This window comes from Perissodus microlepis, chromosome 19 (genome assembly GCF_051167445.1).
Source record: "Perissodus microlepis isolate ML-2025 ecotype Zambia chromosome 19, ASM5116744v1, whole genome shotgun sequence".
Taxonomy (NCBI): domain Eukaryota; kingdom Metazoa; phylum Chordata; class Actinopteri; order Cichliformes; family Cichlidae; genus Perissodus; species Perissodus microlepis.
In genome coordinates, this window is record NC_140479.1 from 24,481,157 (window position 1) to 24,506,510 (window position 25,354).

At 43.9% G+C, this 25,354-nt stretch overlaps 2 protein-coding genes across 7 annotated transcripts in view; one reads left to right on the top strand and one right to left on the bottom strand.

Moving 5' to 3' along the window:
• The first annotated feature begins 1,654 nt into the window (after nt 1-1,654).
• id2a (inhibitor of DNA binding 2a) lies at nt 1,655-4,146 on the top strand. Its single transcript, XM_084914942.1, has 3 exons — nt 1,655-2,117; nt 2,447-2,507; nt 3,392-4,146. Exons 1-2 carry the CDS (start codon nt 1,764-1,766, stop codon nt 2,501-2,503), a joined length of 411 nt encoding a protein of 136 aa, XP_084771068.1. The 5' UTR covers nt 1,655-1,763; the 3' UTR covers nt 2,504-2,507; nt 3,392-4,146.
• A 1,374-nt stretch (nt 4,147-5,520) lies between these two features.
• The window catches only part of kidins220a (kinase D-interacting substrate 220a), a 47,636-nt gene continuing 27,802 nt past the window's right edge, over nt 5,521-25,354 (bottom strand). For 3 of the 6 annotated variants that reach the window (XM_084914936.1, XM_084914935.1, XM_084914940.1), the window contains 9 exons: nt 16,956-17,134; nt 14,719-14,930; nt 13,865-13,978; nt 11,229-11,261; nt 9,932-10,048; nt 9,628-9,726; nt 8,444-8,662; nt 7,307-7,528; nt 5,521-6,947 (listed from right to left, as the gene is read on the bottom strand). In XM_084914936.1, the coding sequence (XP_084771062.1) occupies nt 6,057-6,947; nt 7,307-7,528; nt 8,444-8,662; nt 9,628-9,726; nt 9,932-10,048; nt 11,229-11,261; nt 13,865-13,978; nt 14,719-14,930; nt 16,956-17,134 (2,086 nt within the window). In that variant the 3' untranslated portion in view covers nt 5,521-6,056. The remainder of the gene's footprint in view (nt 6,948-7,306; nt 7,529-8,443; nt 8,663-9,627; nt 9,727-9,931; nt 10,049-11,228; nt 11,262-13,864; nt 13,979-14,718; nt 14,931-16,955; nt 17,135-25,354) is intronic. The other 3 variants (XM_084914938.1, XM_084914937.1, XM_084914939.1) reach the window with 3 other exon arrangements.

Consider the following 25,354-nt stretch of genomic DNA (forward strand, 5'->3'; position numbering starts at 1 on the left):
TGCGCAAAACAATGGCACAGATGGTGTTTCACCGGTTTTTGTGAAATCCCGGAAAACATTTCTTTGATATACATATTTATATATATATATTTATACATATTTTTATAAGAATTTCGACTATTATAGACTAGAGCGTCTTTCTTTGCCATGGGTGAACAGCCTTCTTGGGCTTTTTCATCAGGATCCACCCCTGAAATGCTTCTCTTGTGGTCCATTAAGCTGTAGAAAGCGGATTCTTTTGACTTCTGGGGTTGTCTTTGATTAATCCTTTCAACCAAATTGCCTTGCCAAATTACTAGGCCTATATTTCAATAAACTGAAAATACGAACGCTGACCGCTTCGTCGTCTTTTTAAAAGTACACTGAAACGCGTCATCTGGAGCAAATTTGATCCACAGTGCCAAAATCGCGCACATCACATTCAGCTGCCCCTGGGGGCAATTACTTAGTGCAGTATTAAGCAGCCCCCATCACCTCCAGCCGAAGAATGAAGCGTGTAATTCCTGCTAACAAATGACTCATTCAGAAAACATTAAAGTGTCAATTGTAGTTAATCGCCTCTTCACGTGTGTGGATGTAAAAGCTACATTTGCACTCTGCTGTGCCGAAGTGCACTGGGTCTTTATTAAAGACACATCTCCAACGTGAAAGTGGTCTAAACACGATGCTTTGGATTACTACAGTTTAATAGAACTGTGGGAGAAAGTCGCTGAAGTAAATCGACTGATGATTTTCCCTCTGATTGCAACTGTCGCGCATCATGTCTAACGCGCACACATGCACTTTATTGTGATATATTTTACAGACTCAGTCAGTGAATACATTTTAATCAGGTACTAAGTGCGTTAGTTAGTTAAACTGTATATTTCTGCCACCAAAACAAAACAAACATCCATAATCTTTCGTGCACATGGGTACGTTTCCTCGTGCGTAAAAACAAACAAAACAATTAAAGGAAAGAAAGAAAAAAAAACTTTGACTGGTCTGAACATTTTTTCTTTCTGTTGGTAGCTGTTTCAGTTCTCCACTTTTAGTTTATTGTTCGCCTTCATGCAGGAACCTGCCTTCACACCGGTCCGGGCTGGTGTGAATTAAGAATCACCAGGCGCGCCTGACACGGTCACTATCATCACTGCTCCACAACTTCAAATCCACAGCTGAATGCGCTGATGCAGGAAGGAAAAATAAGTGCTGGCTGATGAGGACTTTGATGGTGTTCCGTAAATAGGATTAGCAGATAAACTCTTGAAAAGATCTCCTTTATTTATTTTTATGTTGAATTTAAATACACCTTTCTAAACCCACTGAAGCTCGACGCCCATCGCAAATCTATGGGGTCAAATTTAAAACGTGCAGGCAAAGGTGCTCGCGCCTTGCCGTTGTCAACTGACATCCATGAGAATCATTAATTTTCTTGATCAGAAACAGGTAAGGGCTTAATTTTCCAAATTGCCCACCGGAGCTGCTCAAGCGCCCTCTGGGTTCCGCCTCCAACATGCGTTGCCACTGGTAACCTGGTGGAAAGGGGGTGGGGTTTGAATGAGAAGCGCCAATAGAGGGTATAAAGGAAGTTGAGTGACATGTTAGCAGCTCCCAATCAGCGCGTTTGGCCCGCCCGTGCCGCATGCCCAGCCTACTGGCTATATAAACCACACTGACAGCTAGGTAATCCAGTCTGATCGCAGATCGTCTGGCAAATCACAGGACTTAATAGAAGCAAGACATCCGACACAAGCAAACCCTCTCGCTCAACACTTACAAAAATGAAAGCAATAAGCCCCGTGCGATCCTTCCGGAAAAACAGCGTGAATTTATCAGAGCACTCCTTGGGAATCTCTCGGAGCAAGACCCCAGTGGATGACCCGCTCAGCCTGCTGTACAACATGAACGACTGCTACTCCAAGCTGAAGGAGCTGGTGCCCAGCATCCCCCAGAACAAGAACGTCAGCAAGATGGAAATCCTGCAGCATGTCATCGACTACATCCTGGACCTGCAAATTGCGCTGGACTCCAGTGTCGCACTAACCAGCCTGCATCACCCTTCCCGGCCGGGGCAGACTCCGTCCAGGACTCCTTTGACCACCCTCAACACAGATATCAGCATCTTGTCATTACAGGTAATTACACTGTAGCTGAGCGCGTATCCTAATTGAAAAGCGACAGTCCAGAGTGTTGTGAGAGAAAGATTTGGTGGATTTTTTTTCCTCTTTTTTTCATGTGCGCGCATAAGCAGTGCGCCTTTGTAGCCTATGCGTAACTCGCACAAAATGGCTTGTTGGAAAGGAGGAGGGGGGGAAATGGCATGTTATATATTTTTTTCCTCCTTTTGTTCAGAATCAGATGAGGAAGAGATTTGACCTACATAACACTGTTGCAAACGCCAGACACATCATTCGGATACTGCTTAAAGAATTAACATTTGGTCGGTTTGTTTGTTTGTTTTCAGTCCCCGGAGTTGCCATCAGAGCTGATGACAGATGACAGCCGGACTCTGCATCGTTAAAGCGGTAAGTAGGCTGTCCTCATGTCTGCTGCTGCATTCTGTCCAGGGCTTTTAGGCTCCGCTACAGCCTGTCTCCCAGTCTGCTGGAGCAGAATGGGCTTGAATTACCATTTACCCATCCATTTGTTCCACCGCGAATGTCGTCTCACGTTGCTGTAATGGTCCCACTAATGTTTTTGTATGAGAATGCGATGCAACACTGGGGCGTCTGTTATGGCAAGCACGACTTGGGTCCATTTTTTTAAATTATTATTATTATTATTAGTTAGTTACAAGGCTCATCTGAAACAAAATTAAAGATCACATCACTAGCTTCTTCGAGACTTTAGTGTGTCACAGATTGCTCGAACTATTTCGTGTCTCATCTGCTGTGTGGAAAGACGTAGCAGACTGATATTTCGCGCTGGAGTTTAGTGGCAAGGTATTCGCTCCAGGCTGCTTGGTTTACTGTATATAAGTAGCAATCGTCAGGGTTGTATTATACCCTCTTGTGTCTATAATGAAGAGCATCTGCAACAGGAAAATAATGGCTGTTTGGATTACTGCTACTACGATGTCTGCACATAATTGGTACAAGAAGTGGGTAGGCGCCAGCTGAGCGGCAATTACGCTGATTCTTCCCCAGATTGTAGGCTGAAGTTGTGCGAGAAGTGTGTGTGTGTGTGTGTGTGTGTGTGTGTGTGTGTGTGTCTGCCTGTGTGTGCGTGCGCCCTCTCCTTTCCCTCTCTCTCTTTCTGTGTGTGTACATCTGGAGCGCAGGGTTTGCTTAGTATTGGGAGTGTTTGGTTAAATGTTAAAAACTGCGGCTTCCTCCCTGGCGCCAGTCTGTCCGGATCTCTGCCCTGTTTGCATTTTCTAAACACGCCTCTCTTTCTCAATCTTTTGCAGGTGTTTGGTCGAGACGTAAAAACACACACAGGACCTGGGGAGCAGGACTTCTCTCCCTCCCTCCCCCCCCCCACCCCCTTCTCTCTCTCCCTTCCCTCACCTCCAACCTCTGTCCTCCAGGCCTGGATTTTTTTTTTTTTTTTTTCTCCTCTTCTGACGCTGAAATCAAGAGACTTTTGCTTATTATGGGACAATCTTTATGTGATGTGTTTTCTGTTTGGACACTTCATTATTATTTAACTTAAGACTTTTTTATTATTATTATTTGTGGGTCCTTTCTGGAAATGGAAGGCGCGTTATATTCCCGACAGCGGGAGGAAAAACGAGATTGTCACAAGGATTATCCTCCACCCCACCACCACCACCACCGACTTCACCCCATCCCTCCTCCTCCCTCTTCACCCCCCCCCCCCCCCCCCCCTCCTGTCCTTCTCCTCCTTGTTGAAGTCTTCGCTTTTTTTGCGGAGGTGGGAACGTAAATAGACAGCTTGGTTAGTTACTGTAAAAAGTTTAGTCTTGTCAGAATTGTTGGCACATGAAGGACTGGACGTTGTTTTAAAAAAAAAAAAAAAAAAAAAAAAAAAGTTAAAATGAAAAGAATGAAACCTTGTGAACTCTCATCGGGAGTTTATCTTGTATAGTTGCAGGAATTTGAAACTTCTGCAAAAGTGTAATGTTGTACTTAATTATGCTGAAACTTTTTATAAAAGTAATGTAAATTGTACCTTTTTATACAAAATAAATCAAAAACGCCATTTGGATATGTTTCATTTGGGGGAAGAACCACTTCGGGTTGGCGTTAAATGTGGTGGGTTTTTGTTTGTTTGTTCAGGAGATATTAAACCAGTGCGTAAAACGATCTAGTCAGATACAGAACAAGCTGAGGTTATCTGTGTTGGATGTAAAGAAAACATCTGAGATGCTTGAAAAACAAATCGTACAGAGTGTCCTTATCAGACCTGCAGTATGTGACCTATAATAGTCTTAAAACACAGCGTCAACACTTCTCCAAGGCAAACGCGACCTGGAGGCACGGTTGCGTAAAAGCTTACTGAGGACGCGCTGACTGCACTCTTACTTTCTCACATGCCGCTGAAAGTAAAAGGGATTAACTGGTTTAGGTTGTGAGAGCCAGAAGCCGAGGATCTATTGTTTTTTAAATGGTAGACAATTGTGGGAAAGAGGTGAAACTAAAGGCCTGTGATGGGTTGGATTCCGTAAGTCGAGCTATTGACTTGCCTTTCCCCTTTTTACAAAAGGGAAGTACGAGTCAGATCAAAACTTCCTAGAGGCATCTGTATTCAGACCAGATTTTGACTAATCAAACCCCACCGGTGTCCGCAGTTTGGACTTTATCAGCTTGATTCCTGTGAAATTAAACTATAAACCAAGTCAAACGATGACGGGAGTTCAAAATCAAAGGGCCACGTTGAAACCTTAAAAAGCCACCCGTGGTTATTTGGCAGTCCACTGTTCTTTAAAGCAGGCATCAAAAGCGGACTGAGGTAGAAAGGGGGCAGGGGGCGGCTAATGCGTGCTGTTGGGTGACGTGATGGACCCCGCAGTGAGACCTGTCAGTCACGTCCGCCCTCACCGTGTTGCAGGATCTCAAATGTTTCCATACCACTGACCCGCCAAGTAATCTGTGGCCTCCCATTAGGTGATTATTATTATTTAATAACCCCAAGGGACACTTTAAAAATCTCCAAGTGTGGAAACAGTCACTCTTATACAAACCAGGAAAAACCTATTTATAAATAAAGCATGTATTCAAGACTCATTTACAGTTAAATGTAGAAGTACCAGAAATAAAAACGGCTCCTTAAAGGACACTTTAAGAGTTACTGTGTTGAAGTTCAGAGTCCTCAAACCTGACAGGCAGTGTCTGTACAACCAGGCAGTAGCACGTTTGTATGAAGAGTGCGCCATCTATCGGTCAATACGAATCCTACCACTGAAGACATTTGCTTTTCCTCACCACATCATTAGGTAAAATATGAAAGCTATTAAAATGTGACTTAATGTGCGTATTCTGGCCTATTTACCAGCAAATTCCAATAATCTACTGCACAAGCAGCTGAGTTAAGTCGAAAAAAGAAAAGAAAAAACAAAAAAACCCGTCAGACTGATTTCAAGAGTCCACATACTGAGGATGTTTATTGATTCACAAAACACACTTACATGTGACGCTTTGGAGTCTAGTTCATGCATTTCTATCACACATAAAACAGCACAAGTGTCTACACTTTGTTCTACCTGAAATATTCTAGCAACCCCGCAACATGCTTTGAAGGCCGAATGCCTCAGAAACACTAGACTTGTTTTCTCTTCACAGTCATGGCTACTGTTCTATAAGCAACACTTTATTTTGTTTTATTTTTTTACTGTAACATTACCGTCGCTACACACAGCAAATCCAAACTAACGGCATAAACACACGGGACAAACAAACAGACCTTACAAACATTTTTTGGTATTTAACCATCAACTATCAGATTTATCCTTTTCAAAAATCAAGGTGGCTGCTTTATTAAACCTTACAACTCTTCTTTGACTTTGTCCTTAACAACACAACACTCATCTACGCTAGTTCATCACAACACGATACAAACATCAAGAACCACACTCCGCATGACCCTTCTTAGTGTAACAAACACGTGGCTTCTTAGAGGACGCTCTCCCTCTCGTCGCCAAGGCTGATGGTGCGCAGGTTCTGGTTGTGGTGGATGGTGGCTGCCGTGGTGTTGGCAGTGCTGCTGCCGGGAATGATGATGACATCTGGGGAGATGATGTTGGAGCAGGCGGACTCTGTGCCTGTGATGGTAGCCTGCTGCTGATGGCTGTTGTTGGTGTTAGTGTTGGTGTTGCTGGGGCTGCTTGTGTTGTTATTAAGGGTGGTGTTGCTGGCGCTGTGGTTGAGGTTGCTGACCCCGCTGGATGGCCACCCCTCATCTGGGCTGCTGGCCATAAGGCTGGCCTCAGATGGAGCTTCGGAGCAGATGGACATGCGGGCCACTGTGGCATCCTGCAGGCCGCTCAGGCTGCTGGGTAGGGGGCCTCTCTTCTTCACCAAGCCCTCCAGCTCCAGTTCAATCAGACTGGGCTTCAGTGCATCTCTCTGTCTGCCAGTCTCTCCTTCAGCCTCTTCCAGGGATGGGTCTGAGGAGCTTTCACTGGAGCGCATCCCCGAATCGGACGAGTCCTTCTTATTGATGAGGATTTCGGTGAGGAAGCCAGGCTTGGCAAGCAGCCCAATTGGCTTGGAGCTGTGGGAAGACAGAGCACCAAATTTTGCCTCTTTATGGAGGAGAGGTGTGGTGTTGTCAGAGTCTTCTGGGCCCGAGTCTTCATCATTGGGCAGCTTGTGGTAATATGACCCAGCTCCTTTCTTCTTGGAGCCTGGAGTCCTGGAGGACGAGCTGTGATCCAGCTTTTCATCCTCTTCGCTGATGGGGTCTAATCCATCGGTCCCTGAGGCAAAGTCTGTGGCATCAGAATTCTTGGAGCTTCTCTTGGTGAAAGACTTGCGGCTGTCTTGATCAGATCCTTCCTTGGCCTGAGAAGAGGGAAGAAGTTTCAATGAGGAGAACATAAAAATATACTGAATCCTCTGCTGCTGACCTCTGAGAGACCACTGACAAAAGGATTCCTATCTCTGCCTCTGGTGCCAAGACAAACAAAGAATATAAGCCAATAATGATGAAATGCAAGAAGCAGTGGTCTCCATTTTCTCAGCTGAGACTTCGAGTCCCGCCATTTCTCAGTACAGCGAAATACAACATTTCAAAATCACAAGTTAACTACACTGTACTTTCCCTCCAGTCATGACAGTAGGAACTTATTTGAATGAGCTATTTCTGCCATCAGCGATGTGGTGACAAAAACACGACAGTGTACTTGTGACTGTCCACCCACCCCTTTGTCCTCTGAGCTGGCAGCCTGAAGGAATTGTCCAGGGTGGGGCTGAACAGGCCTCTCTCCCCCACTGCCGGACATCTCCAGCTGGGCCATCTGAGCGATGTACTCCCTGTAGGCATCATGATACTCAGCCTGCTGCTTGTCTGTCAGCTTGCAGATGTCATTAGAGGATTCCTGGGAATTCAGGCTAGACATGCTTGAAGTGCGGTGATTTGCCACCTGAAAAAATGAGGAAAAAGTTTGGTTGGGGTGCAACATTTATCCGAGTCTGTCATGTGCTGAGTACAGAGTGCCTTATGGTTGTGGGCTATTGACTTAAGAGTGCATAAAACAAGAGCGCAACAGCATTTACTCTGTGTGCAATCAGACATATACAGCAGCATTGTAAACTGCATGAATATGTACATGAGCTTTTGTAGCTCAGATTGATTTTATTTGTAGAGTTTATTTTTTGCACGTCTTATATTTCGACTGTATTTCTTACATACTGTTTGGCATCTGTCGTGTACAGCAAAGGAAGAGTTTCACTGTACAGGGAAACATGTTTCTTTAATGTACATATGACTAGAAAACGTTGAAACTTGAAACTGAAACTGATCATTAGATCTGAAGTATTCTAAATCTGAGAATTGAATGTTTCCAGCAAAGACCGCGTGTGGAGTGGCAACTGGATTTTTGATTTGAGGTCATCTGAAACAGCAGCAGTGTCACTCGACATGTGACCGTTTGCATGTGTCTCAGACATTTTGCACACTGGAAATACAAGAAGGTGAAAATACCAAATAGGGGGCCCTTTGACACCTTTTGGTTTGCAGCAGTGTCTAAGTATTTTTAATTCTGCAAATTTCAAGACCATCGTCAGCTTCCTCCGCTGTGCTCTTCTTTTTTTTTGGGTTAAACCACATTTATGTGAAACTGCTGAGGCCATCAACACACTGGCTTGGTGCAGCGACCATTCAACAGTTTGGGGTCCGACTATTTTCAAGTGTAACACAATAACAGTTACGCTTAAAAGTAGCAACTTCAATACGGTTGCACATCTGCATGTGTTAAAATAATGTGCCCACGCACACACTGGCTGATCACGCCGCAGTTGTGACATTTCTATAACAAGCTCGTGACAGGAAGACAAACCGGCCAGTGTGAGTTGTTGCTGCGTCTCACAGGCTCCTCCAGACCCACGCCGCTGAGTTCCTCAAAGCTGAGGTTGAGGCTGAAGGCGGCTGTTTCGCGCTGGGCTCCCCCTGAGCGTCTGCTGGGCTCCCCGAGGTGCACGCTGCTGCCCTGCTCGCTAGCAGCTCGGGACTCATCCTGAAGTGCTGCCTGGCTTTCAGCATGCCGCTGTTCTATGACCTTAAACAATACAGGACAATATATGTGATCAACAAGTCACTTAGCTTGTTGGTTTTTGGTGTGTTTTTAAATGTAACAAGTACATCAGACTGCAGCAACAACAACAACAAAAGCTTGTGAGAACAGAATTGGGAGCTGTTCCTTAAGTAGATCTACTCAGCTGTCCCCTCCTCCCTGACAATACCCTCCCTTCATCCAGATATCAGTCAGCCATCTTGAACCAGATGGCTGTGCTAGCTGCATCCTGGCAACACAACACTGGTTTTTACATGGAGCTGCAAGGCCACTGCACTCTCCAGCTGCTTCTACCCAAGCCCTGCATAGGATCTCCGGTAAAACACAACCAATCTGGGGCTCTTGCCTTGGCATTAAGAGCACAGACTGACATTTGATGAAGTGGAGCCGGCTACATGTGTTAGTGATTTGAGCCCCGGCTCAGCCGACTAGACCTCTGGCTGGCTGACTAGCGCCTTTCTCGTAATACGGATTATAAAATCTCCATCCCAATATCTCAGCACAACACGAGATGTCTTATTATGCGATATTGTCTGGATTCTGGCACAAACCACAACTGAAACAAATATCACCAGCGGGGCCCTGGCATGGTTGAGTATACGTCAGAGTCGCAGAGGGCCAGTTGATATTGTTTGTGGCGGACTAATGCTTTCCCTGTCAGCCTACATATGACCACTTCTGTTCACAAGAGTTTAACGGGTAATTAATAAAAAACAACTTTATTTATCCAGGAAAGGAAAATCGTGAGATTTAGAGCCTATTTTTTCAACAGTATCACAGGCCCAGAAAGGCAAGATTGACCTAGCATCTTTTCTGGAGCATGAGAAACCAGAGCTTCAAGAGAAAACCCGCACAAGAATGGTGAGAACATGCACACAATATTTAGCAAGATGTCGAGTTGCACAATATTATTGCATTAAAGGCACCTAAATGAAGCAATCTAGTCTCACCATTCCTCTGAAGAGCTGCCAGTCACCAAAGTTCATCTCCATCTCTTTCTTCAGCTCATCTAGGTTGCAATGCGTGAGCACCCGACCATTTATATTGGCCTGCAACGGATAAAGAAAAGGACTGGTTTGCTCACAGATTCAATGCAATTGCCTAGAAAAGCCCACAGAGTAGTGAGAACTTCATGAAGGAAAACACTTCATTCATATGTTGCAATAAATGTGACCATCGAAAGAATGCCACACAAAGATGACGACAAGAAAAAATGAGGTGTTCACATAAACTTCTTTTAGTTTAAACGCGTACCTTCTTAATGGTGGAGGTGTACTGAGGCAGCATGGTGGGGTCGATTCCTTCTAGCTGCCTGAGACGCTCGCACACTGCGTCTGTGTTCAAAGAGCTGAGCAAGACGGCGGGAGAGCCCTGCATAATAACACACATAAACATATAATTGGAACATATTAAGACAGCTTTCATGGAGTTAAAGTCACCAGAGCAAACACACGCACACATTCTGTTAGAGCAACTCATAACTCCTAACACACTGATTAGGGCAAACTGAGCAACAATTCCTGAGAAACAGACGTGCAGGGCTGTTAGCTGCGAGGCACACAGAGGTGCAAAACCACGATCTCACACTGTATTTCTTTCTATCAGTCACACAGTGTAAGTGTAAAAGTAAACATAAATGGCAACCTATCCAAATACGCTGTTACCTACCCTTATTCTTTTTCTCTGTGTATATATAAGCGCATAATGTGTGTGCTCAACACTTAAGGGATGGAGTCTGTGAGCCGACCAACACCAAAGCGGCCTCCGCTGATGAGCAGCTACGTAGCTCGATGTGACTAACACAAGTTGCCTGTTGATGCAACTGGCTGTCTGTGAAGGCCTCACAGACAGCCAAAATGCCACCCGCTGGCACGGAGACCAAACAAACCTCATCCACCCTCCTTCAACCAACCCCCCCCTCCTCCCGTCCCTTTTCTCACTCACCCCTCTCCCTCTGGCTCTGCTCGTCTTTGAGACAAGCAAAGTTCTCCTTTCTTCCTTCCTTCTCCCTCTTCTCTCCCTCCCTCCCTTCCTTCCTTCCTTTCACATTCCTCCCTGCTCAGCCTCCTGCACTGACCTCCTATCACTCTCTTTTCCATCACTGTCTTTCTCTCACCCCTCCATCCTTCCCTCCTCCCGCTCCACTTGGCTATTAGCACTATTAAGACAAGGCTTCAGTCTAAACCCCCTGGCTTTGTTTCTGGTTTCGAGGGAGAGAAGAGCAGAGCTTAGCCGAACTGTGAGTGGTTGTTAGACAAAAAACCTAAGCAGCTCTTACAACACAGTACACAATAATAGGTGCCAACTTTCAGTAATGGCTAGGATGAAGACTGGCACTAAGGGAGTTTAACTACTGTTCATATCCACACTCTAGAATGAAACTATGTTAGTGACTCTAATAACTATACTAGTTAAGTTGTGTTTTGCATTGACTTTAAAGCAACAAGTCCGTGTTTCTACAGCATGCAACGTACACCGGTACAAGTGTTAGGGATGAAGCAGAGATAGGTGGATGATGGAGATGGAAGTAGCATCGAAACCAAAGGTGTACCTGCTTGAATTTGTAAGGCAGCGGCTTTAAATGCTTGATCAGGAGACAAAAAAATAAGAAGCAGACGGACAAGAAGTCAGACAAAAATACACACAGACATTTATAACACTGTGAAACCAGGAGTGTACCTGTGAAAAAAGAAGGCGGGGTGGCAGAAATTTAGACAGACAAGCAGAGAGACTGTAAGGACACATGTTAAACTCATCACCACGACAACAGTGCAGACATTTATCTGTCAAACAGTAGGAGGGGAGACAGCTAGCCAGCCAGTGTTGTCGGCCTGGAAAAGAGGAAGCTATTGGAAGTAGAATTGTCAGAGAAAGAGATTTTGTTTTCGCTGGAGTCAGCTGGCTTTTACAGCCATAATCTTTGCAGACAGAGCGGACTGCGGAGGACATAGAGACAGAAAGAAAGATCCATCTAGAGAATGAGACGTTTCTCACTCTGCAAAGAAAAAGCAGAAGTTTCGATTCACTGAAGGCCTTGAATAAGGCTCCTTGATTCAGACACCGAACATGTCTTCTAAGAGCGTGAGTGAAAGCATGAATGTCTGCGGGTGTGTCCGTGTGTGTGTGTTTGTGTGAACCCTCCCAGTGTGTGTGTGATAAGACTGTAATTACAGCTGGGCTGAGCTCAGGGCTGGGCAGAAGGATGGGGAAGAGGAAACAGAGCTCTGTGAGGGAGGAAGCGTCTTGGTAAGGAGATAAGCTCTACCAGCGCTGGGCTCATTGTCAGTATATATGTGTGTGTCTGTCTGTACGTGTGTTGCCAGCCCCAACAGTTGCTCTGATGATAATCCCAGCAGCCAGAGGAATCCATACTCGCACTTACATCAGCTAGGCAATTACACTGGGATAGGGCTGCTTATATATCCCCACACTAGGAATTACACACAAATGTACACATACACATTTGCAGATTTGTAGAAATGCAGGGACACATGAGCACGACACAAAGAGATTAAGTACGAACCAAAAAAGGGAAGGAAAATGTGAAAATTTATACTAAGGAGGAAAGAGCACAAGGGAGATACGAGGAACAAAAATTGGTATTAAAATATAAGAGACTGATGAAGGTATAAAGGATTTTTTTTTAAATGAAAGACACAAAATACAGACAGATAAGAGTTAGACGGAATGAACATTACTCAGTAATCTATATTTAAATCTTTCATACAGCTCCTCTAAATGCTTGCTGGCAGCAGCCTGATAAGTGCCTTTGTCAAGCAGAAATCTCCCGAGTAGCGTTATCATCAAATTGTTCTAATACTGGCTGATTTCTCTTCAAATGTGTGAATATCTGGATGCAGAGGCTCACTTCTTTTCAGTGCAACTCCAAGCATCCTTGATGTAAGTTCACAGGACCTCTACATCCATTTACAAGAAGAAGAAGAAAAAAAAATCCAACCCGCTGTTGATTTTTGCACACTGCCCATCACTTATGATGGGCACAAAATGAGCAATGGGCAGTGTGTGTTTTTGGCTTTCGTTTTAAGACAGACCATTTTTGATCCCACACACTTTTCACCAAGATTTCGCAGTGTGAAATATCCATTTATAAGAGAAGTAGAGATTGCAGCGTGCCAGAATCAGAATTAACTTCATTCAGCGTGTTATAATTACATGTGTTATTGCTTGCACACTCCTTAGTGGGGGGTAATAATCACACCGGATGCAGCTTACTATGAGTATTTAAGCAGTCTGCAGCACGCAGCAGGCATGACAGCTTATTTTAGTTCTCCTGGCGTTTGTAAACCACTGCAACAAAATAAGTAGCCTGCCGCACAACGAGGCATGCATTTTATTCGTGCAGCATGTGAGGTTTAAGCATCAGGCCTGCAGGCAGATAATGAAGGACTACTTTTTTTGTTTTTTGTATTAGTGTTGAGTTTGTATGTGCGTATTATATGTCCGCTGATGTTAGTAAGGTTACCATTGTGGGGTCAATGGGGCTTGTGTGGAAGGCTTCGCTGGCATCCTCTGCAATAACGTCCTGATATGGAGTGCAGAATGGAGACAAGGATTGTACAGGGAGACGTGTTAACGAGGGTTGGGGTTATAAGCATGCAGCCTACTGGGAGGACCTTAAACTTCTTAATTTGCAAGGGTAAGGCTTTACAAACAGAGAAATACCCCCGCTAAGGTCAGGACCTGGACTGTGAATGAGAACAGTGATAGTGAAAACAGGGAGTTATAAAATCATTGAGAGGAAATGAAGAAATTTAAAACTAAAGCATATAGAATCACTAACAGGACAAATGAGGTGTGCGACAGAAAAGGAAGTATTAAAAAAGGAAAGAAGGTCATACTTTGCGGTTCACAATGGACTTCACAGCACATTAAACACTGAGTGCTAAAACTCCACGCTGTCCTGAGCCTGAAATTTTACAAGTTTAATTGCTTTAATCTATTAACTTAACTCTGTGTATGTCTAATCAAATAATAGCTGCCAGGAAGCACTGCTCAGATGTCATAAACTTATTAACAAAGTGAACCAGAAGAATAAAAAGCGTTTAAACTTTCAATCGATCCAGTCAAACAACGTCAAACACACTATTAACACTTCTTTACGGTGTATGTGCTACGGTGAGATGAAAGCACGTGGTGAAATGCATTTAGCCCAACTTCTTTACTTACAAGTCCACTGGTGTCTTGCGGTTGACCGGGTGGTTTAATGGAAGGACGCGAGGATGAGGGGACATGGTGGGAGAAATGCCGTGGCAGGTGATACACGTGATGGGGGAAATAAGGCTACGAGGGGAGAAAGAAGGATTGTGGAAAGGCAGGCAGGAAGACAAAATAAAACAAAAATCATAAAATCATATAAAGGAGCATGAGCATGTGTACATTTAACAGGAAAGGATGCTGGGGGGGGGGGATATCATGGTCTTGCGGCACTGTCCAAATCTGCAATGCAGGTCAACTGATAAGGAATAAAGGACTGGGCAGCTAAATCCAGTAACTCTTTGAAATGCATCTTTATTTCAATAGGTGCTTTCTGACCAGAGGAGCCAATCACAGTTCTTAAGAAAAACAATGAGTAAATATTAGTAGAGATTGAAGGACTCTGATGTTGGCTGTGTGAGTCTGCACTCAGTGAAAATGACAATCACAACAACCAAAGTAGATCTGAATCAGTATGATTTATTGGAGACTATCAATGGTCAAGGATCAGATTTGGAGGCTAACATCAGCAGCAAGCTGCTGAAAGAAGCTTCTGTCTAAAGAAAACAGCTATTTGTAACACTACCTAAAAGAGCATCACACTGCTTTCAACTATGTCCTTGCTGTATTTCCTTCCCGCCTACATTTTTCCTAATTCCTCATTGGTATGTTCTCACATGGGACCACCCCAGTGGGTAGTCCTTAGACCTGTTTGGCCTGAAAGCACCTATTGTGTGCCATTTTTGGGTTGTTAGCATTGTCATTTGGCCATATAGACACCTTTTAGAGTGAGTAGTAGGTACAGGATGTAAGTCATGTTTCCTCACCCGGTTGTAGAAAGGGTGCTGAGGGCCAGTCATTCCACTGAAGTAGGCACTGTGTGGCTGAGGAGGCAGGGATCCAGTGAAGGAGCCTGCTGGGGAGCAGGCAGCAGAGTGTTGGGTGTAAACTGACTGGGGACGGGCCGCTGCCTCTTGGAGGGGCAGTGTGGGATAGGTCACTCCTCCGATGTGCATCTGCTCCCTGGCCGCACGCACATCTAAGAGACGGCAGAGGCAGGGAAGAACGTACAATGGAAAGAGTGAGAGAGAGAGGAAGGGTTTATCTGTGATGCTGATTATCATGTCTTGGCGATGACTATAAAGACCCTTCAGATCCACCCACACATCAATAATTTAGCTTTATTTCATAATCTCTGGTGAGTTTGGTCAGTTGTGAATTCAGAGGAAAAAAACTACATATCAAACAGCTGACGTACATGCCGGCAAAATTCTTTGATTCTCAAAGCACTGCAGGGAATACAACAAGAACATTGTTCGTGAACATGTTCTCCTTATCCCAGTAAGAAGAGAGTCAAACAACTACAGACTGGAAAGAAAATTAGCGCAGATGTTACGATTACAGAGACCTTCAACTGTGAATTCCACTCTCACACTGATTCCTATTACTCTGTTTGCTCACAAACAGCAGGCGTGTTGATATTCTCTGTTTTCCAGATTATATGCCAGCCACGTGACGTTTTCTGGCACATGCAGCTCTTTGCTGTCCCCGTCAAATAAATTCGCCCATGTAAACAAACAAAGAGGACCATGTGAACTCATAGACATCATCCCGTAAGTGCTTTGCTACAACCGCTTTCACACGAACCATTCTGACTTTGAGAGAAGTCGAGGAGGAGGTAAGTAGGGAGCTTTGGTTAAAGCTCCCAAATTAAAGTTAAATAAGCCCGAAGACAGAACAGAGTAGCTCTGTGCGGCTGGCAAGAAAGTAAGAACCAGAAACAGAAGCAGGCACCAGAATGTCTCCTGGTTATACAAGTGGCTGCTGAATGACACGCTGAGTGAGACCCAATCCAGCCTGTGAACACAATGGGGGCCTTATGATGTGAGTCAGGCTCATGGGCGGGTATCACTGACAGCACTGCCCACTGGTTGGCCACAGGACACTGGGCACCAAATACCAACTGGTCAGGGAGGGGAGCGCAGGGAGTTCGATGACTGGGTAGGAGCGTTGGTCACCTTCCGTTTCGCTGTGGATAAGAGTGGAGGCGCAAACGCCCACACTTTTGAGCACGTACAAACACAAACACATGTTTCATGGATGCATACATTACACGCACCTTTTTAGGAACAGAGTACTGTACTTACAGATCGGGGCGTTTGGTTGTAGTACTTTGTCAGCTGCGCCCACCGTGACTCAAAGTTGTCTCAGTGGAACAGACTTTCTGTGTGTGCGAGTGTGTGTTTTCTGTGGTCTCATAACGCTATGATGCAGCAGCTTCACACCAGGCGTCATCCACACTCCTGTACGGGCCGAATGGACGCTGACGCATGGTAGCGAAAGTACAACTCCGCTCTGGCTTACAGTTTAACAGTGATGCACTATTACGTCAGTGTAACTACAAAGTGTGAAATTTGGTGCTGCACTATGGCCAGATTGGAAACAGGGAGCGAATGCATTGTCCTGATCGTACAGCGCTGGTCGACATTTGATTGTTTGGAAACGAGATGCACGCTGTGGGTTACTGAGAGCCCCTGCAGTGGGCGATTTTAGAGCAAACCCTGCTACAATGCTATGAGTAATGCCACTGCCAAATGAGCTGGCACTGCATCGGACACATTGCATAGAGGACAGTTTTCAGTGTCTCCATGCTATTGTACACCATTCAGTTTGGGGTCTTTTGTCCCATCATAACAGCTAAATCATCCAGGTGCCAACTGAGCTTGTCCGTTTGCTGAAGATGTCCATGAGATGTGGCTGAAAGCTTCAGAGGCAACAACAGAGTTCATGCCCTTCATGCTCCCTTTCCTTTCCCCAGATTGCAACAAAATAAAACAGATTTTGATGTGGTAGACTGCACTCTCCAGCACTATCATCAAAATACCAAATGAGGGAATATCTTTTGAAAGAATGCTAATCCCTGCAGGAGAGCACAGGAGACTGCCAAAGAGCACTGAAGTTGTTCTGACAGGATATTGCAACTCAAATATCTACTAACACTATGCTATTTATGGCAGGGTTTTTTTTTTCTGCCATCTGTAAAATATACCATGTGTGTACAGACCTGCTATGATCTCCCGCAATTTGGGGTCCAAGTTAACAGTGCAGGGCAGAAACATCTCCACATCTCTGGCAGTAAGAACAGGCGTCCTGGAGGAGAGGAACACTTCAAAGCTGCGGATGTCTCCGTCGATCTCCAGCAGAGGCTCCACGTCCTTTGTGGTCGGGATGTTCTTGGAGATTCTTTAGAGGAATGAAGAATTTTTGAAGGAGTTATTGTAGTGAATATTTACCTTAATTGATACTTATTAAGACGAAAAATGCCAAGGACAACAAAAAACACATGGCACCACTGACTATTTGAGGGTGTTTAGAAATGTGATGTTTGCAACCACTGCTGGCATGACTTATCAGAATGTTTGTATGACATTAGTTAACACCATTTTACTACATCTTGTATTGCACGTGAACACTAAATTAGAAATCAGAAAGGTAAATTACCCTTTGATCAAATACTTTAACAATACAAATAACAGAAATTTAAAAAGCACCAATTGGAAACAATATTACAATTTGACACCTTTTACTCCTCTTTATGAGTTAAGAACCAAAGAGAACAAGGATGACGACAAACTACTCTGTCTTACTGACAAATATGGCATAAATATGTAACTGCATGCTAAAATCTGACTTGTGGATTCATAGCAAAAAATAGAAATCATTAAATTCTGACAAAAAAAGAAAAGAGGAAACAACAAGCAGTTCTGTTAAGATTGAAAAGATATGACAACGGTCATCATCATCATGAGAGCAGAGAGATAACTGGATTTAGAAAAAGGCGAGATAGTGAAAGCGGGGATGTTCGAGTACAGATAGAGTGAGGGATGTTATCTTTTCTGAGCAGAGGAGGAAACCTGAGAAGATGACAATCAGGGTAATTTAGCAAGCAGCAGACGGAAGCGCGTCATGATGTGCTGCTACGGTTAATGTGATGTTTGTTATCACAGGCCCTAAGTAAACACCGCGTTTGGAGGTTGTTCTGTTTCTGTGTGATTATAGTTTTCCTGGTCTATACAGCAGGGGGGGAAAGCTGTACTACATGAAGAACTTTAGATGAGAACAATTTATCGACGCTGTGTTCAGCTTATGGAATATTCCATTTTAAAACACTAAAATTAAAACTGTATAAACCAAATTTTAGACCCCGGAAATGCTGCATATGGATTACAAATGATGAAAGGTTATGAAGTGAATAATGTTAAAAGTGCTATCACAAAATCACAGAAAGGGTAAAATGAGGCCAAGGATACACAGGATGCAAACAACAACAAGCCACAGCAATCAGTAAATCTCGACCGATCCTATCATTCAGACATGAAAATATGAAACTTGGAGTGACTTATGACACCGGCCATTCATCATGAGAGTATGCAGCTCTTATCAGATGAATGAAGAGACTTCAGTGGGGAGTAGACATTTTTCTCATCTCTGCTTCCATTTGTCATCCAAACCCTTCATCATTTTCTCAGTAGATGCTTTTCTCTCCCTACATCCCCTTTAACCTTCCCTCCTTACAGATCAACCTCAACTCACCCTCCTCTAATACATCATCCAGTCTGTCTAGTGGTGAGCTGTGCAGAGAATACAAGCTGGAAAAGTTGGGGTTTTTCTCAAAGACTGAGCTGTTTTCAACAGTGAACACAGACTCGTCTTTCTGTGACTTGATTGGATGATTAGTACGGCTGCTGCTGCTGCATGCTAGCTAAGTCAGGATGAGGTCAGCATCTGGCCAGAGCTCAACACAGCAGACTGTTAGCTAATAATCCAAAATATAAACTAACTTAATCTGGTTAACACGGTGGCCTGAAATGTCCTCCATCAGCCCATTCCAGTGAAGTTCTCATACCTCAGTAGGGATGGGTATTGATAAGATTTTCACGATTCCGATTCCATTTTCGATTCTGTTTAACGATTCGATTCTTTATCGATTCTCTTATCGATTCTTTTTTAAAAAAAGGAGAACACTAAGGTCGATTAGCTTAGAACTTTGTTTTATATCTTCTCTTTGAACAAGATAGAAATTTAGGAGTAACATGGCCTTACAAACCCAACAGTGAGATCTTAAGAGATCCAGCCTACGGCTCTTCAATGGGGCGTCACAGGGTCCCCAGGAAAAAAAAATAGTAAAATAATAAAATAAATATTCTTCTGTAGCAATAACAAAGTATAACATAAATTATTCTGTAGCAATTACACAAGAATATTCAGTAATGTCCCTGCCTACAATTAAACACATTCACTTACCGAAAATCATCTGCTGTGGCAAATGGGTTCAAGCCTTTGAACACAAACTTAGTCACTGCTCGGTGACATTCGTCTATCCTGGCCTGAAAGGAGACGCTACCGGTAGACTGCAGCGACAACTGCCAGCATCTGAGCCAGACTCTGTCTGTCTCTCTCATCATGGTCACCTAAATGCACAGTAATGGCAGGTTTTGTAATAAGGCAGATCGCGCTAACATAATATGCACTGTTAGTTTATTATTTACCTGCCGCATTAACGGGAGAGGACGTGCAAACGTTACCGCTGCTGCTGGGTTGAGATTCACGAGTCCAGAGCGGAATTAAAAACACGACATTCATTTCAGGTCATCACGTGTTTTGTGAGCAAATGCTTTTGCATATTCGTAGTGTTTCCTCCCTTAAATGAAATATCTTCTTTGCAAGTATTGCAAGTTGCCCTGTTGTCATCCGTTCTCGTAAAGTATGACCAAACTTTTGAGCGTTTAAGCCGCTTAGGTGCCGTATTTCCTGCCAGGTAAATGATGTTCTGCAACGTGGTGACGTCATTCGGGACGACTGGAATCGATAAGGGAATCGTTTGCAAAAATGGCAAACAATTCCAAGGAATTGAAACAGTGGGAACCGGTTCTCAACAAGAACCGGTTTTCGATACCCATCCCTATACCTCAGTGATGGGTGGTCACAAACAAGTCCTTTAAAGGTGCAGAACACTCAGTTACAAGTTACATAATTTCCATTTCTGGCTGTTAGTTGACACTCCAGACTGCTTACAGTGAGTGAACAGGTAGGGCTCCAGTCCTCTGTTCAAGGACATTTCCACAGGACAGATGGCTGGTGATAGACAGGTCTGCTGCTGCAGCGCTAAAACCTGTGACCTTGTTGCAGGTTCATGCTCAAGTCTGACAAGAAATACTGACATTTGGGTGTCTTAGAGAGACATTCTGGCGTGTTTGGTAGTCATAATAAATGAAAAATAAATATATGACATGCAAATCCCGCATGTTGATAGCATATACATTATTTCAGTTGAATCAAGTGAATGTTTTCATATTTATCTTCCCACTCAGGATCTTCTCTTAGAACAGCCCAGGTGGCTCACAGCAACCCTTTGTACCCACCCAACTGCTACTTAGAAAAGACAGTGAGGAGTAGGGATGGGTACCGGTACCGGTACCGGACATAAACGGTAGTAACCAGACCGAAAGGCAGCGCACATTTTGGTGCTTTATTTCGGTGCTTCGTTTTCCTGAGATGTCATACACTTTGGATTCCAGCCAATCATTTTACCTTTGCAAGCGTAGTTGGCGGGCCCGGGTACGTACGTTCTTTTAGAGCAGAGCTACAGATTAAAAATGCCCAAGGCGAAGCGGCCAAAAGTCTGGCTGTACTTCACAGCAAAAGATGCAAACTCAGCATCCTGCAACAAGTGCTTTAAGGTGATACTGTGCAAAGGAGGTAACACCTCGAATCTGATGAAACACCTGGCGATGCATAGCGTTTTTTTAAAAGCAGAGAAATGCACCATATTTGATAGCTTGCTGCGAGACCTCACATCGAGCACAGCTACTACAGGTGTGGTGCCTGTTATCAGTAACCGGAGTTAGCAACATCCCCCAAAAACCCGAAGAGTAGAGTCCTGGCCCCTAGCCCTGCCAGTGTAGCAGAAATGATGACGGATGATGATGGCAGCAGCAGCCGTTCTTCTCTGCGTGAGTAGCTTAATGTTGTTCGTGTGTAATTTACGTTGAGTAGGCTAACCACATTATTAAATTAACGCACGTAAGGTGAACTAGCAAACACCGTCGTAGTTACATGCGGCTGTCTTCTTGTTTGATGGCAGATGCTCCCTTCACCCCGGCCAAAAAGGCTAAAATGACCAAAGAAAAAGTGGAAAACAGCTAAACATGAGAGGTTTTTGGACAAAGTTTGTGTTTTTTCCATTGTTTAAGCACTGCTTCCAGCCAAAAGTGATGCCATAAATCCCCTATAGCTGCAGAAAAGGCTAACATTGTTATCTTTTTACAAAAAAACAGCTAAACATGAGAGGTTTTTGTGTGTTCTCCATTCTTTAAGCACCGTTTCTAGCACCGTTTAAGCACCGGCACCGTTTCAAAAGTACCGGTTTGGTACTGGTATCGGATAAAACCTAAACGATACCCATCCCTAGTGAAGAGACAGAAAAGGCTGTGAGTAGAGAGGACAGAGCAGCACAGCTGGCTCCAGTGGACAAAGCCCTCTCAGTGTTTCTCCCATTACAACCTTTAATAAGACCCAAAAAGTTGAGGAAGCTCATTGTTGGCACACAGACGAACCCTCTGCTGTGACCTAGCGGATGAGTGTGATTCTGAAGGCACAGCTGTTACCTGAGTGTACATGCACGTAAGCACCACCAGCGATGGTGTCAGCCTGAGTGCTGATTCAAATAACACTGACGAGAACAATTATGTAATATCCACTGCAGACACCTGGGCAGTCAGGATGGGAAAATTCAAAGGCACAGATGAAGGGTGGAGTGTGTGTTTAAGCGCATGCGCGAGTGTCTGTGTGTGTGTGTGCGTACTGTATGTGTGTGGGGGTGTTTGGTTCCTTTTCTCATGAACTGTATTAACCCATACACAGACTGAGAGAATCTTGTGCTTTTCCCCATTTCCAGCTGGCTTAGTGCTGTTTATTTGTGGGTCTGAAGACACAGACCAACAGGAGCCAGTGAGTCACACACACACAAACATGCACGCACACAGAGCACTTCCTTTTGCTATACAAAGAACATCCTCCACAGACTTTCTAAGGAATCTTATATCTTTTTATAGGACCATCTAAAATAACTCTGTAATGTGTAAACAGGAAAAAAATTAGAAAGGGCTCCAATTATGAAAGTATAACTGAGACTTATTATGCTTAGATGTACACACAGACAGAAATTTTGGTCTACTACAGACTGTTTATATTCATAGATTTATTATAGCCCGAGGAGTCATATGTTAGATGATAAGTTACTAAGAATTATAACTGAAAATAACTCAATAACTCATTTATCTTGTCATATTTTCAGACACATTTGCTTTTGTTAAAACTGAGACAAGTTTCACAAACAAATAAAAAACCCTTAATTTATACTGGACAACAATGGCAACCAAGAAACTGGCTACAATGTGCATAATTCACTGAGTTGTGTGTTTGCTCTTGGTAATGCACAATGTGCAAGCATACAGGAGCACAGACAGATGTGTCTTCTAAATACAACTGGATTTGCTAAGAGCAAGTCAAGTACATCCATCATGCCCAGACAAACTGTGAGAGAATAAGAAGACAATTAAGTTCCCAACTACCTATTCAGACAAGAAAGGAAAGACAGACACTGAGTGGAAATCCTGCTTCAAGGAGGACCAAAACGTGCCAGAAAAACAAAACAAATCAACAAATAGTGGAAAAAGAAAAAAAAAACCCCACAAAATAAGCATAAACTGTACATAGAAGATGGATATAGCTACTGTGACCCATTGTCATATTGGGTTTCTGAAAAAGAACATGACAAACAGCTGATTTAGACTGGTAAAGCCTACAACGCAACCTACTTAAGCAGCCGATGGCATTGCCAGCATTCATGCGTCTGCATGCTGTATTATGTGTTAATCATCCTGTGGTTGTGTCCCGGTGTATTATATGCACTGGGACACAACCCAGCAAATTACAGTGGTGTGAAAAAGTGTTTGGAGGACTTGCTGTGGTAAATGAAATCATGAATTCTGCTTTCTACCAAAACATCCTGAAGGAGAATGCCCTGCCATCTGTTTGTGACCTCAAGCTCAAGTGCACTTGGGTTCTACAGAAAATGGAGACTTTGGCGTAGCCTTCGCTTGAATCCGATTGAGATGCTGTGGCATGACCTTAAAAAGGCAGTTTAGCTCGTTCACCTTCATTTAGAAAATGAAAGTATAACAAACATACAAAAAAATAGGAAACACTTTTTCACACTACTGTAAATCTGGTGCAAGCTACGACTGAAACAAATGAAAAGCTAAGACTTTTTCCTTTCTCTATACATCCATTGAGATCCGTTCTGACAGTTTCAGCAATCTCCCTCCAGGAATTTGCTGACATGTGCGAGTCCCTATATTGAGGCTATGATTATTACACCTTATATAATAATATATTACTATAAATGATATTTCAGTACTAATGGACTGAGAGCTAACAACTTGACTGCAGGAGTCTGGGTAACACGCTGAAATGCATGTACCCATTAAATGATAAAAACACTTTTAAAATGAGATACGACCACTTAAAATGCCAATATCTAGAATTCCTATCGTTTGAGATGTTGGCTGCAAATCACTATGGACTAATTAGTCATTCTTATCAGAAACCAGTTGCTTAATGAGAAGTTGGATGTTTTGTTTGCAGTGTCCAAGAAGCCACTACACTACTTTCAAGCAGATTAAGAAAAAATTTTCAGCAGCCATTTTTGTAGCACAATAGGCCCATTGACAGGACCGGGCTTATAGCTGCAGTCATGCAGGCGCACAGGTCCAACCGCTTGCTGTGTGGCGTGGCTACTGGGAGCTTTCTGAGCTTATCCAAATGCTAATAGGTCCCAAAGCTGACTGGGGCATAGCCTTTCTTCTCCTCTCAACTCCCACACACTGCAGCTGATGGGAAGGAGCAGAATTCATCTCGCTCGCTCTCTCTTCAGTACTCTCGCTGGGCACAGAAAGTATGAATGTGCCACTTGACTTTGCTTTATAGCTGCCCACTGTGCTTATGGGTGACATTCGCACACACGCCACAAAGAGGTGGTCTCTCTGCCAAACATTTCCATAAAGGGGCCCAAAGACAGAGAGATGCCTCAGAACAGACAACCGCCTGTGCGCATTGTGTTTGAGAAGCTCAAGAGTTTCGATGTCAGACACTGTGTGACCAGTACAACAATGTGTGGGTGAAGAAGTTAACCAGGCCTGGGTCCGGCACATTCCTCTCCTGGTCAGAGTCATGTCAGAGCTGCTGGCAGTGTCTACCCAGCACGTGGATGAAAACAGCGAGGCCCTCTCTGGAAAAACAGTGGACAGGCGAGTTGGCGCGTGGATTCGCAGCATCAAGGCTGAGGGAGGTTATTGTTACAATGGAAGCTGCCAAGACCTCCACCACCCAAAGGCAGAGGGGGAGAGCAAAAATATGTTTTCACTTTAGATGACGCCATGTTCTTTGTCTCCTTAAAAATCCAGACGCATTTCCTTGATTTAAATCAAATGCTTCAAGTACTGTGGACACCCCTGTCTCTGCTTTCCTCTCCGTCTCTAACCTTCCCTTTTCCTTGCTTCCTTGTCTTGGCAGTGCCAACTGACAACTTGCGGCAGCGTCTGCTTTCCATATACATTTGTGGCAAAGTTAAGTCCAGTAATTGAAACTCTCTTGTACTAAGCTGGACCTGTGCATCCCAAAGCAAACCGCAGAGACAAGCAGGCTAATGGGAAACACACCATGCTGATAAAAACCAAGCAGTTTCGGAGCAAGCGGCCTCTCAGTGAAACGGGCTCAGGGCTCAGTGGTTCCGTGAAATGTTGATTAAACTCATGTGTAGCGCCGAAATGGAGCCTCCTTGTTCCAGACCCCAAAAACCTTAACTGAACCCTCCACTCAGAGCAACTAGGGCCTCATTCTTGACAAATATTAAAACAGTAAACCTCAACTTAGTGATTTACGCACAAGAAGAGAGTTTGGAGCATCCTTGGGTCATTACACAGTTTGTTCATTGTGACAGTAATTGCACCATGAAGCTCATATCAGCACATGTGGTTGTTTGATAGCTGTAATGGCCAGTTGATAGGCCATATGATGCTCGGTTAAGTGGGGTGGACTGCTAAAGTGAAGACAAATGGGCAGCTGTAGAGTATGCAGCTGGAATAAAAATGAATCCATACAGTGAAAAATTAATGTGACAAACAAACTTGGGAGTCTCAGACTGGACGAGCAATCCTGTTCAACGTCACTGAAAGGGATACATGTGTCAATAATAAGAAGAGAAATTGGAATGAGAAAAAGAAAAATCAATGAGAATGTGAGAGAAAGAAAAGGAAATTACTGTGGTAAAACAAAAGCTTCTCCAGTTCAATTTGCATCCAAGTTAGAGGCAAGGATGTAAAGTCTCGCGTGATTATTAAG